The sequence below is a fragment of the Canis lupus genome, chromosome 33 (genome assembly GCF_048164855.1).
Source record: "Canis lupus baileyi chromosome 33, mCanLup2.hap1, whole genome shotgun sequence".
In the NCBI taxonomy this organism is placed as follows: Eukaryota; Metazoa; Chordata; class Mammalia; order Carnivora; family Canidae; genus Canis; species Canis lupus.
In genome coordinates this window covers 13,074,132-13,086,357 of record NC_132870.1, presented here as the reverse complement: position 1 = coordinate 13,086,357, position 12,226 = coordinate 13,074,132, and the positions used below count along the sequence as shown (strand labels likewise).

Below are 12,226 nucleotides of genomic sequence, written 5' to 3'. Positions count from 1 at the left end.
GGAAAGAATATAGGTTTAGGGTCATATAGCCCTTAATATCAAAGTATTTAGAGCCAGTTATTCCCTGTATGACTTTAGGCAAATCATTTACTTTGATTTGCAATTTCTTCATATATAAAGTGGGCATAATTCACCTGTATTAAATAGATTGTAACCAAGAAATAAATGAGGTTAAAATGCCTTTTACGTAATACTTGTTCAGCGAATCTTAATTTCTTCTTTTCCTTCTCTTCTGCTTCAGTTTCATGGGTTGACTAATCTCTCTGTTGTCCTGTACTTTAGTATAGCTTTTACAGTTCTGAACCCAAGATCATCTTCCCACCGAGCCCCAGTGTTATCTCACCTTTTTTTTTTTCCCTCTGTAAGTTGATATGTGAAGAGGGACACAAGGGGACAAAAAATCATCATTGTAAGGTGCAGCCACTGAAAAACAGTATGGAGGTCCCTCAAAAAAAGTTAAAAATAGATCTATCCTATGATCCAGTAATTGTACCACTGAGTATTTACCTAAAGAATACAAAAACACTAAATCAGAGGGATACATGCACCCCAATGTTTATAGCAGTATTATCTATAATAGCCAAGAAAGATATGGAGGCTGCCCCAGGGTCCATTGATAGATGAATGGATAAAAAAGATGTGGTATATGTATTTAATGGAATATTGTTCAGCCATAAAAAAGAACGAAATCTTGCCATTAGCAATGACATGGATGGAGCTAGAGAGTACAATGCTAAATGAAATATGTCAATAATGGAAAGATAAATATCATGATTTTACCCCGTATATGGAATCTAAGAAATAGAACAAATGAGCAAAAAGAGAGACAGAGGGGGAGAAAGAGAGAGAAATCAAGGAATAGACTCTTTTTTCCTCAAAGATTTTATTTATTCATGAGAGAGACCGTGAGAGAGAGGCAAAGACATAGGCAGAGAGAGAAGCAGGCTCCATGCAGGAAGCCTGATGTGGGACCCAGGGATCATGCCATGAGCCAGAGGCAGATCTTAACTGCTGAGCCACCGGGGTGTCCCAAGGAATAGACTCAACTATAGAGAATAAACTGATGGTTCAGAGGGGAGGATTCAGGGGGATGGTTGAAATAGATGATGGGAATTATGGAGGGCACTTGTCCTGATGAGCACTGGCAACATATGGAAATGCTTAAATACTACATTACACACCTGGAACTACTATCATCCTGTTAACTAATGAATTAAAGGCTTAAAAAAATAAGACATCATTGTGGGTTAAAAATTTAATTGGAGAGAACCTCCTGGTAGTTTTGCTCTCTTCTATTTGTTGTATGATTACTGGAATTCCTTGTTTTAGATTCCCCCCTCCCCCAAGGCTATTTTTCTATAAGAGCTTCTAAAGATTGAGACCTTTATTTTTTTATTTTTATTTTTTATTAAAGATTTTATTTATTTATTCATGAGAGGCACAGAGACAGAGAGAGAGAGAGGGAGAGAGAGGGAGGCAGAGACACAGGCAGAGGGAGAAGCAGGCTCCTTGCAGGGAGCCTGATGTGGGACTCGATCCCCGGTCTCTAGGATCACACCCCGGGCTGAAGGTGGCGCTAAACCGCTGAGCCTCCGGGGCTGCCCTCTTTTTTTTTTTAATTTTTTTTATTAGTTGTATTTAAAACAAACTAATCAGCAATATAAGGCCAGTTGGAGACTTATGTTTATGTTTTGAATTTGTCTTTATAGGCTCCAAAACCAAGGAAGGAGTGGTTCATGGTGTGACAACAGGTAAGCTCCATGGGACTTATATCCAAGAATGATATTAAAAATATCTAGTAAACATTAATTATTCAGAGTGTAATTGTAAGTAGTCACTGTGTTTGTAGAGAAGCATTATAAGGGACTACCAACTTTAACTTTAATTCTTTATTAAATATGTTTAGATAAGTAAATAGTTATTACTGATAAATAAAATAATGTATTCCACTGTCAAGAATGATTGCTCTGAATTGACCAGATATGTTTAATTTATGGTAGTATCATATATACTCTGAAATATTATGTTTTGGCAAACTGCTATGATAAATTACATATAAGTATTGCCAGTTTTCTAAGGATTAATGTCAAATTTCCTGTAGAGTATAATAAAACATTTTGACATTAAACTATAGTCAGTATAACGCTTCCTTGATGATTCGGAAAACATTTTGGGAAACACCCTTGAAGTAATCAATGAAGTATTTATTGTATTTATCTCTATTTGGTATAACTTTACCAAGAATTTGAATAGGTGTATAATATTAAAATAAATTAATATCAAAAATGATGAAAATTATGGTGGTGATGATGATGAGGAGAATGATAGAGACAGATAGAAAGATGAAAGTAGAACCGAAATTTCATAATCTTAAGAGCCCACAGACTTGCCATGATTCAGTTTCATCTTGTATGTATTCCAAACTGCCTGACAGATGTGATAAAACAGGATATATAATCAGAAATACAATTCACATGATCAGAAAGCAGTAAACGTAATAGTATCTCAGAAAATTACCATGTTCCTACTACTGAATTATAAAATGGAAATGGGGAAAATCAAATGAGAGTATTAATACAGTATTGTGGTTGATAACCATGACACTGGAGCCAGACTTCCTTGGTTCAAATTTCTGCTTACTACTTATGAGCTTTGTGATTTTCTGTAAGATTCATAATCTTTTTGTGATTTAGTTTCTTTATCTGTAAAAGAATAAAGAAATTTAATGTACACAAATACCTAGAGTAATGAAATCAAGTGGTGTGAATTATGTAGGTGTTATTTATCATCACTTTATAGGTGTTTCTATTTGAATAACATTTTTACAGCTAGTGGAGAAAAATATTTCATATGACTATTTTATATATGCTTTTGATAATAAATGAGGGCACAAAATTAAAATAGAACCTTTTGAAAGGTTCTGCTAGAAGCTACATTAACGTATGCTGCTTGCTTTTGCTCTGTTGCAATCCAATCAATGTGTAATGCCCAGAACTAGGCAAGTAAATTAACTGTGTTGACTTCTTGGGACCATCTATAAATATGATTTATTAAGCATGATTTTAATAAGACCTAGGTAGCAGACAGTTGGAGACTGTAGTATCTGAAGAGCCTAGCTAGATTAAAAGTGTTCCATTTGATAGCTGAAGAATCCATGTGGTTTAGAAAGTAGATAAGCATGTGGTCAGATTTAGAGTCTGTGGTAAAAAGTAAAGAATATAACTAATAATATCATCAAATGGAGGCTATGGACATGAGCTGCAAGGGTAACTAACAAAGCTGGAATTTTCATCTTCTCCAGAATGACACAAAGTGAATATGAGTTTGTGTGTGTGTGTGGTCTGTGCACATGTGTATGCACACTACTGAAGTTTGTACAATAAGGCAGCAGTTTGTTTTCTGAAAAACAGTAAGTAGACGGCTACTTTATGTTTCCCTGGTTTTATAATATTGAGGAACTTTGCCTATCATGCCTTCTTTAGCATATTGAAGAATCTGAGATATTCCATAGTAAAGAAATTTTCATAATTTAGTTTAATCCAGGGCCTTTCAAATTTATTTGACCTTATATCAATAGTTACTAGGATTGAATGAGCCAGTGTTCCAGAGAACACTATGGAAAATGCTACTAAGCAACAAGGCCATGATGATTTTGATGTGGGTCATATTTATAGCCATTGTAAAGCCCTCAACTACTCTGACAATAGAAAAATATTGAAAATCTCCTAAGTAGTCTGACTATGAGAAATGCAGTGGGATAAATCTGCGATTAATACTATCCTTTTCCCATATCAGGTAATGAGTAGGATTATTTAATATAAAATTCCAAAATCTAAGTATAAGGATAAATGAATTTAAGATAATTACCTCAATGGTTAGGGAGAAGAGAGGAATTGGTTACCATACCTGGTCTAAAATGTTTCTTAGGGCTGCATAACATAAGTGCTAAATAAATGTTATTATTGTAAATACTCTTAAAGCAGAGAAGTGAGAAACTATTATATAGTATACAACATCATCAGCTAATGTTAAAAGAAAAATTTCCTCAAGATTCATCCCATTTCTTATTTTTGCAGAAATAATAGACTTCAGTAAACTTAGTTAGGCCAAGAGTTTTCTACCTAAAAAATTCCAGAAAAATAAATTCTCCCAGTTAGATAATATCATGATAAAATCTAAAAAAACTCTACCTTACACCCTAGCTATTTGATCTCAGTTCAATATTGTTGCAGTTGTCAATTTAATGCATTATGTTATGGAAAAATATGAGAATGTATTTATTTGGTTGTACTGAATGACATGTCTTTGAAGACACTTTAAAAAATAGATGTTGATAAAATCTTAATTTTTTTTCCTCATGAAAGTATAGTATAAAGAAATTCCAATTATTGGAGATTTTCTGAAAGTTTTGATTCTTATAAACAGAAATTTGTTACATGATAATGAACACAACTAATTTCAACATATTATAATTTAAATTTCTATATCAAAATGTTTTATAATATAAATTTATTTTCCTCAGATATATAATTTGTACCACTCAAAGCTAGATCTTCTTAACTTTATGATTGTGTTTAATATGAAAGGTTAGAGTTACTGTAACTGTTTGAAAAGTTGGTGCCCCATTTTCTTTCTGAGATTTCACTTTTGAGTTAGTCAAATTAAATCTAATTATTGAAGATAATGAATAAATTACAGAGTACACAAAATTTCTTTTTAATGCATTCATAATCATTTATTGAGTATCTGCTGTGAAATACTATAAAGAAAAATAACAGGATCTCTGATTTTAATGGACTCCAAGTAGACTGGTGGTGGTGGAGAGGCACATTGGAAAATGAATAATTCTGGCACAATGCAAAAAGTTCAATAGCAGAGATATATCTAAAATTTTCTGAGATCACAGAAGGATGAACAGGACACTTGTTGGGAGGAAGGTTTTTAATATGGAATTTGACAGTTGAGGTGGGTTTTAATAACAGCTTGAATTTGCTAGGCAAACAGATAGGGAGGTATCTGAGAAGGATTGACGCTTCTGGCCAGATGGAGCTAGATGAATGAAATTGGGAAGACTGGCACAATTAGGGTAAAACATAAAATATTATGCTATCAATTAGTTGGAAGGAAAGTATCGCCTTTGATCCTAGTTATGAGGTCTTTTTCCTTAAAAATGAATATCATTTATTAGAAACAGTATAAAAGGGCTTAACAGTGGGGAATAGGGGCTCAAGGTAACTGGATAATCCACTAGATAAATCAAGTCCTACAGATATATTTTAAATCGTATCTATTATCGCTACATGTACACTGTCATTTTGTAAGGTAACTAATTTGCTTGCTTTTACAATGATAAAATCTGATGAAGTTATATTAAAGGACAAAGTGCATTTTACTGTGAAGTTTATGTGCATTACAAATAAATTAATGTGTATAAATATACAAAGAATGGTCTAGATATATAGAAATAACTTTTTGTGGCTTGTAGAAAAATCATGAGTCTGTAAAAAGATCAAAATTTATTCTTGTCTTTGAGATCATCTAACAAGAAAATGTTCATTTTTCAAGCAAAATTTTCTATTCATGTTCTTGGAAAAGAAAAAAAATGACAAGTTAAAGCCCATAATTCACTATTTTTAAAGGATCAACATTCTGGAAATGTTTAAAAACATGAAATAACTTCTCACTGGCATTTAAATTGAACTTTGCATTGGGAATAACCATAACTTGTTAGGAGACATCAACCATATCCCCAGAAGTGGCAAAAGGCAAATATCAAGCAATACCTTCTGGTGACTTCCTGATTTTAGAATCTAGGGTCACTTCAGCTTCCCTACATTGCCCAGAATTGAAGAGTAAGCATCTGTTCTTACATACTACCTCACTTCCATAACCTGCTCTTTGAAACTCAGTTGTCTTGTCCGCATACTCAGTCATTGGCCTTCTCCAATGGGTGACACACAATCTATTCAATTATCATATGACTAGCATACAACATTTGCCAACTTAACAACTGACAGTGCAGCTCATCTAGTTAGTTCCTCAGGCTGGGCTTTATCTGCAGAGGATGTATGCAAGCATAAAGCATAACCCCCCCCCCCCAAAAAAAAGATGTCTCGGTTTGCTTAGGAGGGAGCCTGAAGAAAAATATCATTCAAAATCCCCAAATCCTGAAATCTGGGAAAAAGGCAGAAAAAGAGTTTGTGAGACAAAAAGAGAAGAGGATAATATTATGTAGATGGACATAAGAGATGCATGATGCAGGCTTTTTGAGTATGAATGTTATAAGGTTTAGATGAATAGAGGTTTTATTTCTCTATTGACATTGAGATTAAGAGCAGAAGCTCATCTGTTTTTTCATAGAACTCTTCATTTAATTGAAACAAACCTTTTTTTCATTGGAGTTTCCTTTATTTGGCAATTGCATGGAGGTAATTATAGAAAGATTGATTCAGTAATTATATCATATGGTCTTGGAGAATTTTTGATATGAAATTAAATCTTCTTCCAAATGTAATCCCAGACTATTTACACTGTCTTCTCTAAATTTTTAACTTATTTAAAAAAATCTACTGAATCACCATATTGTATATTGTTTTATGAAAAAAATTGTTTTATGAACATTAAGTATGACCATTTTCATACTTAATGTCTAGCTCTTTTTTTTTTACCATTTATATTGTTCAAAAATCAATCTTTTTATTAAAAATCCTGTCTCAACCACTTGAAGTTTGATAAAAGGATTAAAATTTCTTTATAACCATCCATTACTCTATTGTTATTTTTTTTTTTTTTTGGCTTTTTAAGTTCTTTAATTTTAATTCCAGTTAGTAAGCATAGAGTGTTATATTAGTTTCAGGTATACAATATAATGATTCAATAATTCTATGCATCACCTGGTGCTCATCACAAGTGCACTCTTTGACCCCTATCACATTGAACCCTTCCCTCCTGATAACCACCAGTTTGTTCTCTATAATTGAGAGTCTGTTTCTTCATTTGTCTTTCTCTCTCTTTTCTTTTCCTTTGTTCATTTGTTTTGTTTCTTAAATTGCACATGTGATAAATAAATAAATTCCACATATGGGTGAAATCATGTATTTGTCTTTCTCTGACTTATCTCACTTAGCATTATATTCTCTAGCTCAATCCATGTTGTTGCAAATGGCAACATTGTTATGGCTGAATAATATTCCATTATATTTATATGTCTATATATCTATGTATCTATATCTATCTATAGATATCTAGATAGATATCTATATATAGAGATTGATTAAAATCTATAGATAGATCGATAGATATATCGATTTATATAGATATAAATTACATCTTCTTTATCCATTCATCAATAAATGGACACTTGGACTGCTTGCATATCTTAATTATTGTAAATAATGCTTCAATGAACATAGGGGTGCATATATCCCTTTCAATCAGTATTTTCTTATTCTTTGGGTAAATACCCAGTAGTGGATCTTAGGGAAGTACTATATTTAATTTTTTTAAAATTTTTATTTATTTATGATAGTCACACACACACAGAGAGAGAGGCAGAGACATAGGCAGAGGGAGAAGCAGGCTCCATGCACCGGGAGCCCGACGTGGGATTCGATCCCGGGTCTCCAGGATCGCGCCCTGGGCCAAAGGCAGGCGCTAAACCTCTGCGCCACCCAGGGAGCCCTATATTTAATTTTTCGAGGAACTTTCATACTGCTTTCCACAGTGGCTGTACAAGTTTGCAATCTTACCAACAGTTCAGGAGAGTTCTTTTTTCTCTACATCCTTGTCTTGTTATTTTGATTTTAGCCATTCTGAGATGTGTGAGGTAATACCTCCTTGCGGTTTTGATTTGCATTTCCCTGATGATAAGTGATGTTGAGCATCTTTTCATGTGTCTTTTGGCCATCTGGATGTCTTCTTTGGGAAAATGTCTATTTATGTCTTGTGCCCATTTCTTAACTGGCTTGTTTTTTGGGTATTGAGTTTGATAAGTTCTTTATAGATTTTGGATACTAACCATTTATCAGTTAAGTCATTTGTAAACATCTTCTCCTATTTAGTAGTTGCCTTTTAGTTTTGTTGAGTGTTTCCTTTGCCGTGAAGAAGCTTTCCATTTTGATGTAGTACCAATAGTTTATTTTTCCTTTTGTTTCCCTTGCCTCAGGAGATGTATCTAGAAAGATGCTGCTATGATCAGTGTCAGAGAAAATACTACCTTTGCTCTCTTCTAGGATTTTTATGGTTTCAGGTCTTGAGCATAGGTCCTTAATCCACTTTGGGTTTGTTTTTATGTATGGTGAAAGAAAGTGGTCTATTTTTTTTTGTATGTTGCTGTCCAGTTTTCACATTACCATTTGTTTAAAGGACTTTTTTTATTGCATATTTTTTCCTCCTATGTCAAAGATTAATTGACCATATAATTGTGGGTTTATTTCTTGGCTTTCTATTCTGTTCCATTGATCTAAATGGCTCTTTTTGTGTCAATACCATACTGTTTTGATCACTTTAGCTTTGTAATATAACTTGAAGTCCAGAGTTGTGATACTTCCAGCGTTGCTTTTTCTTTTCAAGGTTGCTTTAGCTATTTGGGGTCTCTTTCAAATTTTAGAATTGTTTGCTCTAGTTCTGTTAAAATTTCTGTTGGTATTTTGATAAGAATTGCATCAAATGTGTAGATTGCTTTGGGTAGTATAGACATTTTAACAATATATATTTTTTTTAATCCATAAGCATGGAATGTCTTTCCATTTCTTTGTGTTGCCTTCAATTTCTTTCATCAATGTTTTTATAGTTTTCAGAGTACAGGTCTTCAACTTCTTTGGTTAGGTTTATTTCTACATATCTTATTATTTTTGGTGCAATTGTAAATGAGATCATCTTAATTTCTCTTTCTGCTGCTTTATTGTTGGTGTATAGAAATGCAACAGGTTTCTATAGATCGATTTTGTATCCTGTGACTTTACTGAATTAATTTATCAGTTCTATTAATTTTTGGTAGAGTTTTTCAGGTTTTCTGCTTATAGAATTATGTCATCTATATTGTTCATTTCTGATGGTAATGTGAGCACATATGTGTTATATGACTCAGAAGGTGTGGTGAAAATGAATATGCTGATTTAAGAATTGGCATTGAAAATGAAATAAAGAAATAAATACCTGATACTACAATAGCGTACTTGTGATCATTGCCTTTCCCTAAACTTTCCTTAATAATATGTTAACTAAACATCAATTGCTCAAAGGCTCTAAATTTGTGGTCATTACACTTGAAGCACGTGTTAATATCTGCATGATTACAGCAACATACCTTAGCGAAGATTTAATGTTTGTCTAAATGATACTCACTTAAAAATCTCTGAGGCTTTTATTTCTTCTGACACTTCAGTTGTTTATAATATGTGCAAATACAGGTCTTTAAAAGTTGACAGCTAGTGGAAGTGAAATTATTTTAAGTCCCTGTTGTTCCATTGTCCCTTAATCTGTTGTTCTGGATTTATCCCAGTGGCTGAGAAGACCAAAGAGCAAGTGACAAATGTTGGTGAGGCCGTGGTGACAGGGGTGACAGCAGTAGCACAAAAGACAGTGGAGGGAGCAGGGAGCATCGCAGCTGCTACTGGCTTTGGCAAAAAGGATCAGTTGGGCAAGGTATGGTTGCATACATTTTATGTTATATTTTTAAAGTCTTAGGATCACAGTGCATTTTCATGGAAGGCATTAGGCAAGAATAAGATGCTTAGGGCGGGCTGATTGACTCTCTTCTCATAAAAAAAAAAGGACTACTTTTATGTGGGTATTCTTTTTGGAGGTATTAACACAGATAAATGCCATGAAAATTGTACAGTAATCATGATTGTTTCATTTTCTGGAATACAGTTAATGAAATGAACAATGTAATAAATATCCAAAGAACAGTGACATTTCAGAAAGAATGGGTGCTTTCAGCATAGCTATGAATCTTGCAATCTCTCTTTGTTGGAATATAACAAATGCTTTGTGTCCAACTGATAAATTGTCAAATTGAAGATCTTTCGCTTGATTTCTTTATAATGACATCATCTCTTATTAAATGGCACTTTTGCTTATCACATAACAGTTCATTTGCAAATATATGTTTGTGGAGACTGAGAGTCAAATTGTATACCAATCAGAGATCATGATTTTGGGGTGATTTTTAAATTCTCCAAAGAAATTTGACTGCATTTATTGACAAATATGAGACTCTAGTAAGATTATTCAAAAAATATCATGACTGTCATTTTAAACAGGTAAGTTATAGAAAATGAGGTGTCAGCTGGAAGATGAGATTTCATAAATTTTGTGACCACAGCAGCAAAGATTTTTGCTGTTTCCCTGGCACCATGACCTCCTTGTTATTCCTTGAACAAATTGAGTACTCCCTTGCCCTGGCTCCTTCCCCTATCTGGAAAGTTCTTCCCCAAGGTTATATACTTGGTTCACTCCTTCATCTCCTCAGATCTGTGTTAAATGACACCTTTTCAGTGAGTCCTACTCTAACCTATTTGAGATTGAAAACACTCTCCTCACCTCTTGTGTTCCCTATCTCCCTACTCTTTACTTTTTCCATTTACATTGAAGCATGTATCGCCTTAAAGAGTCATAAGTATCTTATTTTTTAAAAAATATTTTATTTATTTGTTTATTTATGAGAGAGAGAGAGAGGGAGAGAGAGAGAGAGAATGCTGTGCATGGGGGTGGGGCAGAGGGAGGAGAGAGAGAATCTCAAGCAGACTTCCCACTGAGCCCTGAGATCAATGACCTAAGCTAAAATCAAGAGTTGGGCACTTAACAGTTGAGCCAGCCAGGTGCCCCAACTTACTTCTTACATATGTTGTTTATTATTTTATTTGCACCCTACTAAAATATAAACCCCAGGAAGGTGGAATATATCTTTGTTCACTGATATTTCACAAGTGTCTAGAAGAGTACCTGACACATGGTAGATAATTAGAAATATTTTTTTCTGATAATTAGAAATATTATATATATATAAAAAATATATATAAGAAATAAGAAATATTATATATATATATATATATAAGAAGGAAAGGAAAGAAGGAATAAGTATAAGCAGAGTGACTTTTATTTCTGTGTCTAATAATTACATGCATTGCATAGCAACTGTGGCTATTTATCCGAAAGTTATCATTGAAATGGTTTTGTAAGAAATATTTTGAATACTATAAGAAAGTAGCTTTAATTGCTGGCAAACTACTCTAGATTGTTTCTACCCCATGTAATTCTATTTGGCAGGCCTGCCTTGATGGATCATTAAAACATTGATTTATAAAAAGGCAGGACTAAAAGTCTGGGACATACAGAGATTTATCATATGTATTTATATCATCTGGGCAATTGATGCTAGTTATGGAAAATCTGAGCTGGGCTTCTAGTGTAGTTCTTCAGCTAACACTTAAGTGTATGGTTAATGATAGTAGTATTCCTTTGTGTAGATATCCTCTTATTACCTGTGCTAATAATTATACAAATTTCTATTTTCTGTCTGACTTTATAAATTATATTTATAGCTTTATTACATTTCAAAATTAGGAGGGACCTCAGGCATTAGTACAGAGGCAATTAGCTTGTTTAATGTCCCAAGTGCTTCTGACAGTCTAATAGAAACGATGGATTCTTCTCAGGAATACACACAATAAAGGCTTAGGGGGGACCTGGAAAGCCCATCAACAGACAAAGTCCATGATTTAGACCAATCCTGTGATTGTACAGATAAGGAAAACAGAATCTACAGAGGGGGAGTGAGCAGTCCAAGGTCACATGGCTGATTGTAATTAACTAGATGCTCATACTGCTTTTCCATCTATGTCACTTCCCCAAGCACTTCCTCAAAATCTACCTTCCTTTTGTTTTTTTATAAACTGAATTACAGACAACCAGATTTAACTGGAAAAATTCTATGCTTCAGAATATTAAGAAACGAGGGAAACATGTACAAACCCCTTCTTACCCCTATTTAAGGCATACTATGTAAATTGCAAATAAGGCATGAGAGTGCTTCATTTCTTACAAAATTGGGCTTTTTTTTGCTTTTCTAAAAACATTCCAATTTAATAATTTAAAGCAGAAATCTAATGATATGACAAAATTAACTATTTGGAGATATTTTTCTTACGGGTACTTACAAGTTCTTCCATATTTTTAATATGAAAATGAAGCCATAAAACCTAGAAATTGCAGCATAGTTATA

The 12,226-nt window shown here is 33.5% G+C and overlaps 1 protein-coding gene across 17 annotated transcripts in view; it reads left to right on the top strand.

Moving 5' to 3' along the window:
• Nucleotides 1-12,226, top strand: part of SNCA (synuclein alpha) — a 171,772-nt gene that overhangs the window by 32,651 nt on the left and 126,895 nt on the right. For all 17 annotated transcript variants that reach the window (XR_012023382.1, XR_012023378.1, XR_012023379.1 and 14 more), the window contains 2 exons: nucleotides 1,710-1,751; nucleotides 9,503-9,645. Coding sequence is in view for 9 of the 17 variants with exons in the window: in XM_072810555.1 (XP_072666656.1) it covers nucleotides 1,710-1,751; nucleotides 9,503-9,645 (185 nt within the window). In the remaining 8 variants the exon portion in view is untranslated. The remainder of the gene's footprint in view (nucleotides 1-1,709; nucleotides 1,752-9,502; nucleotides 9,646-12,226) is intronic.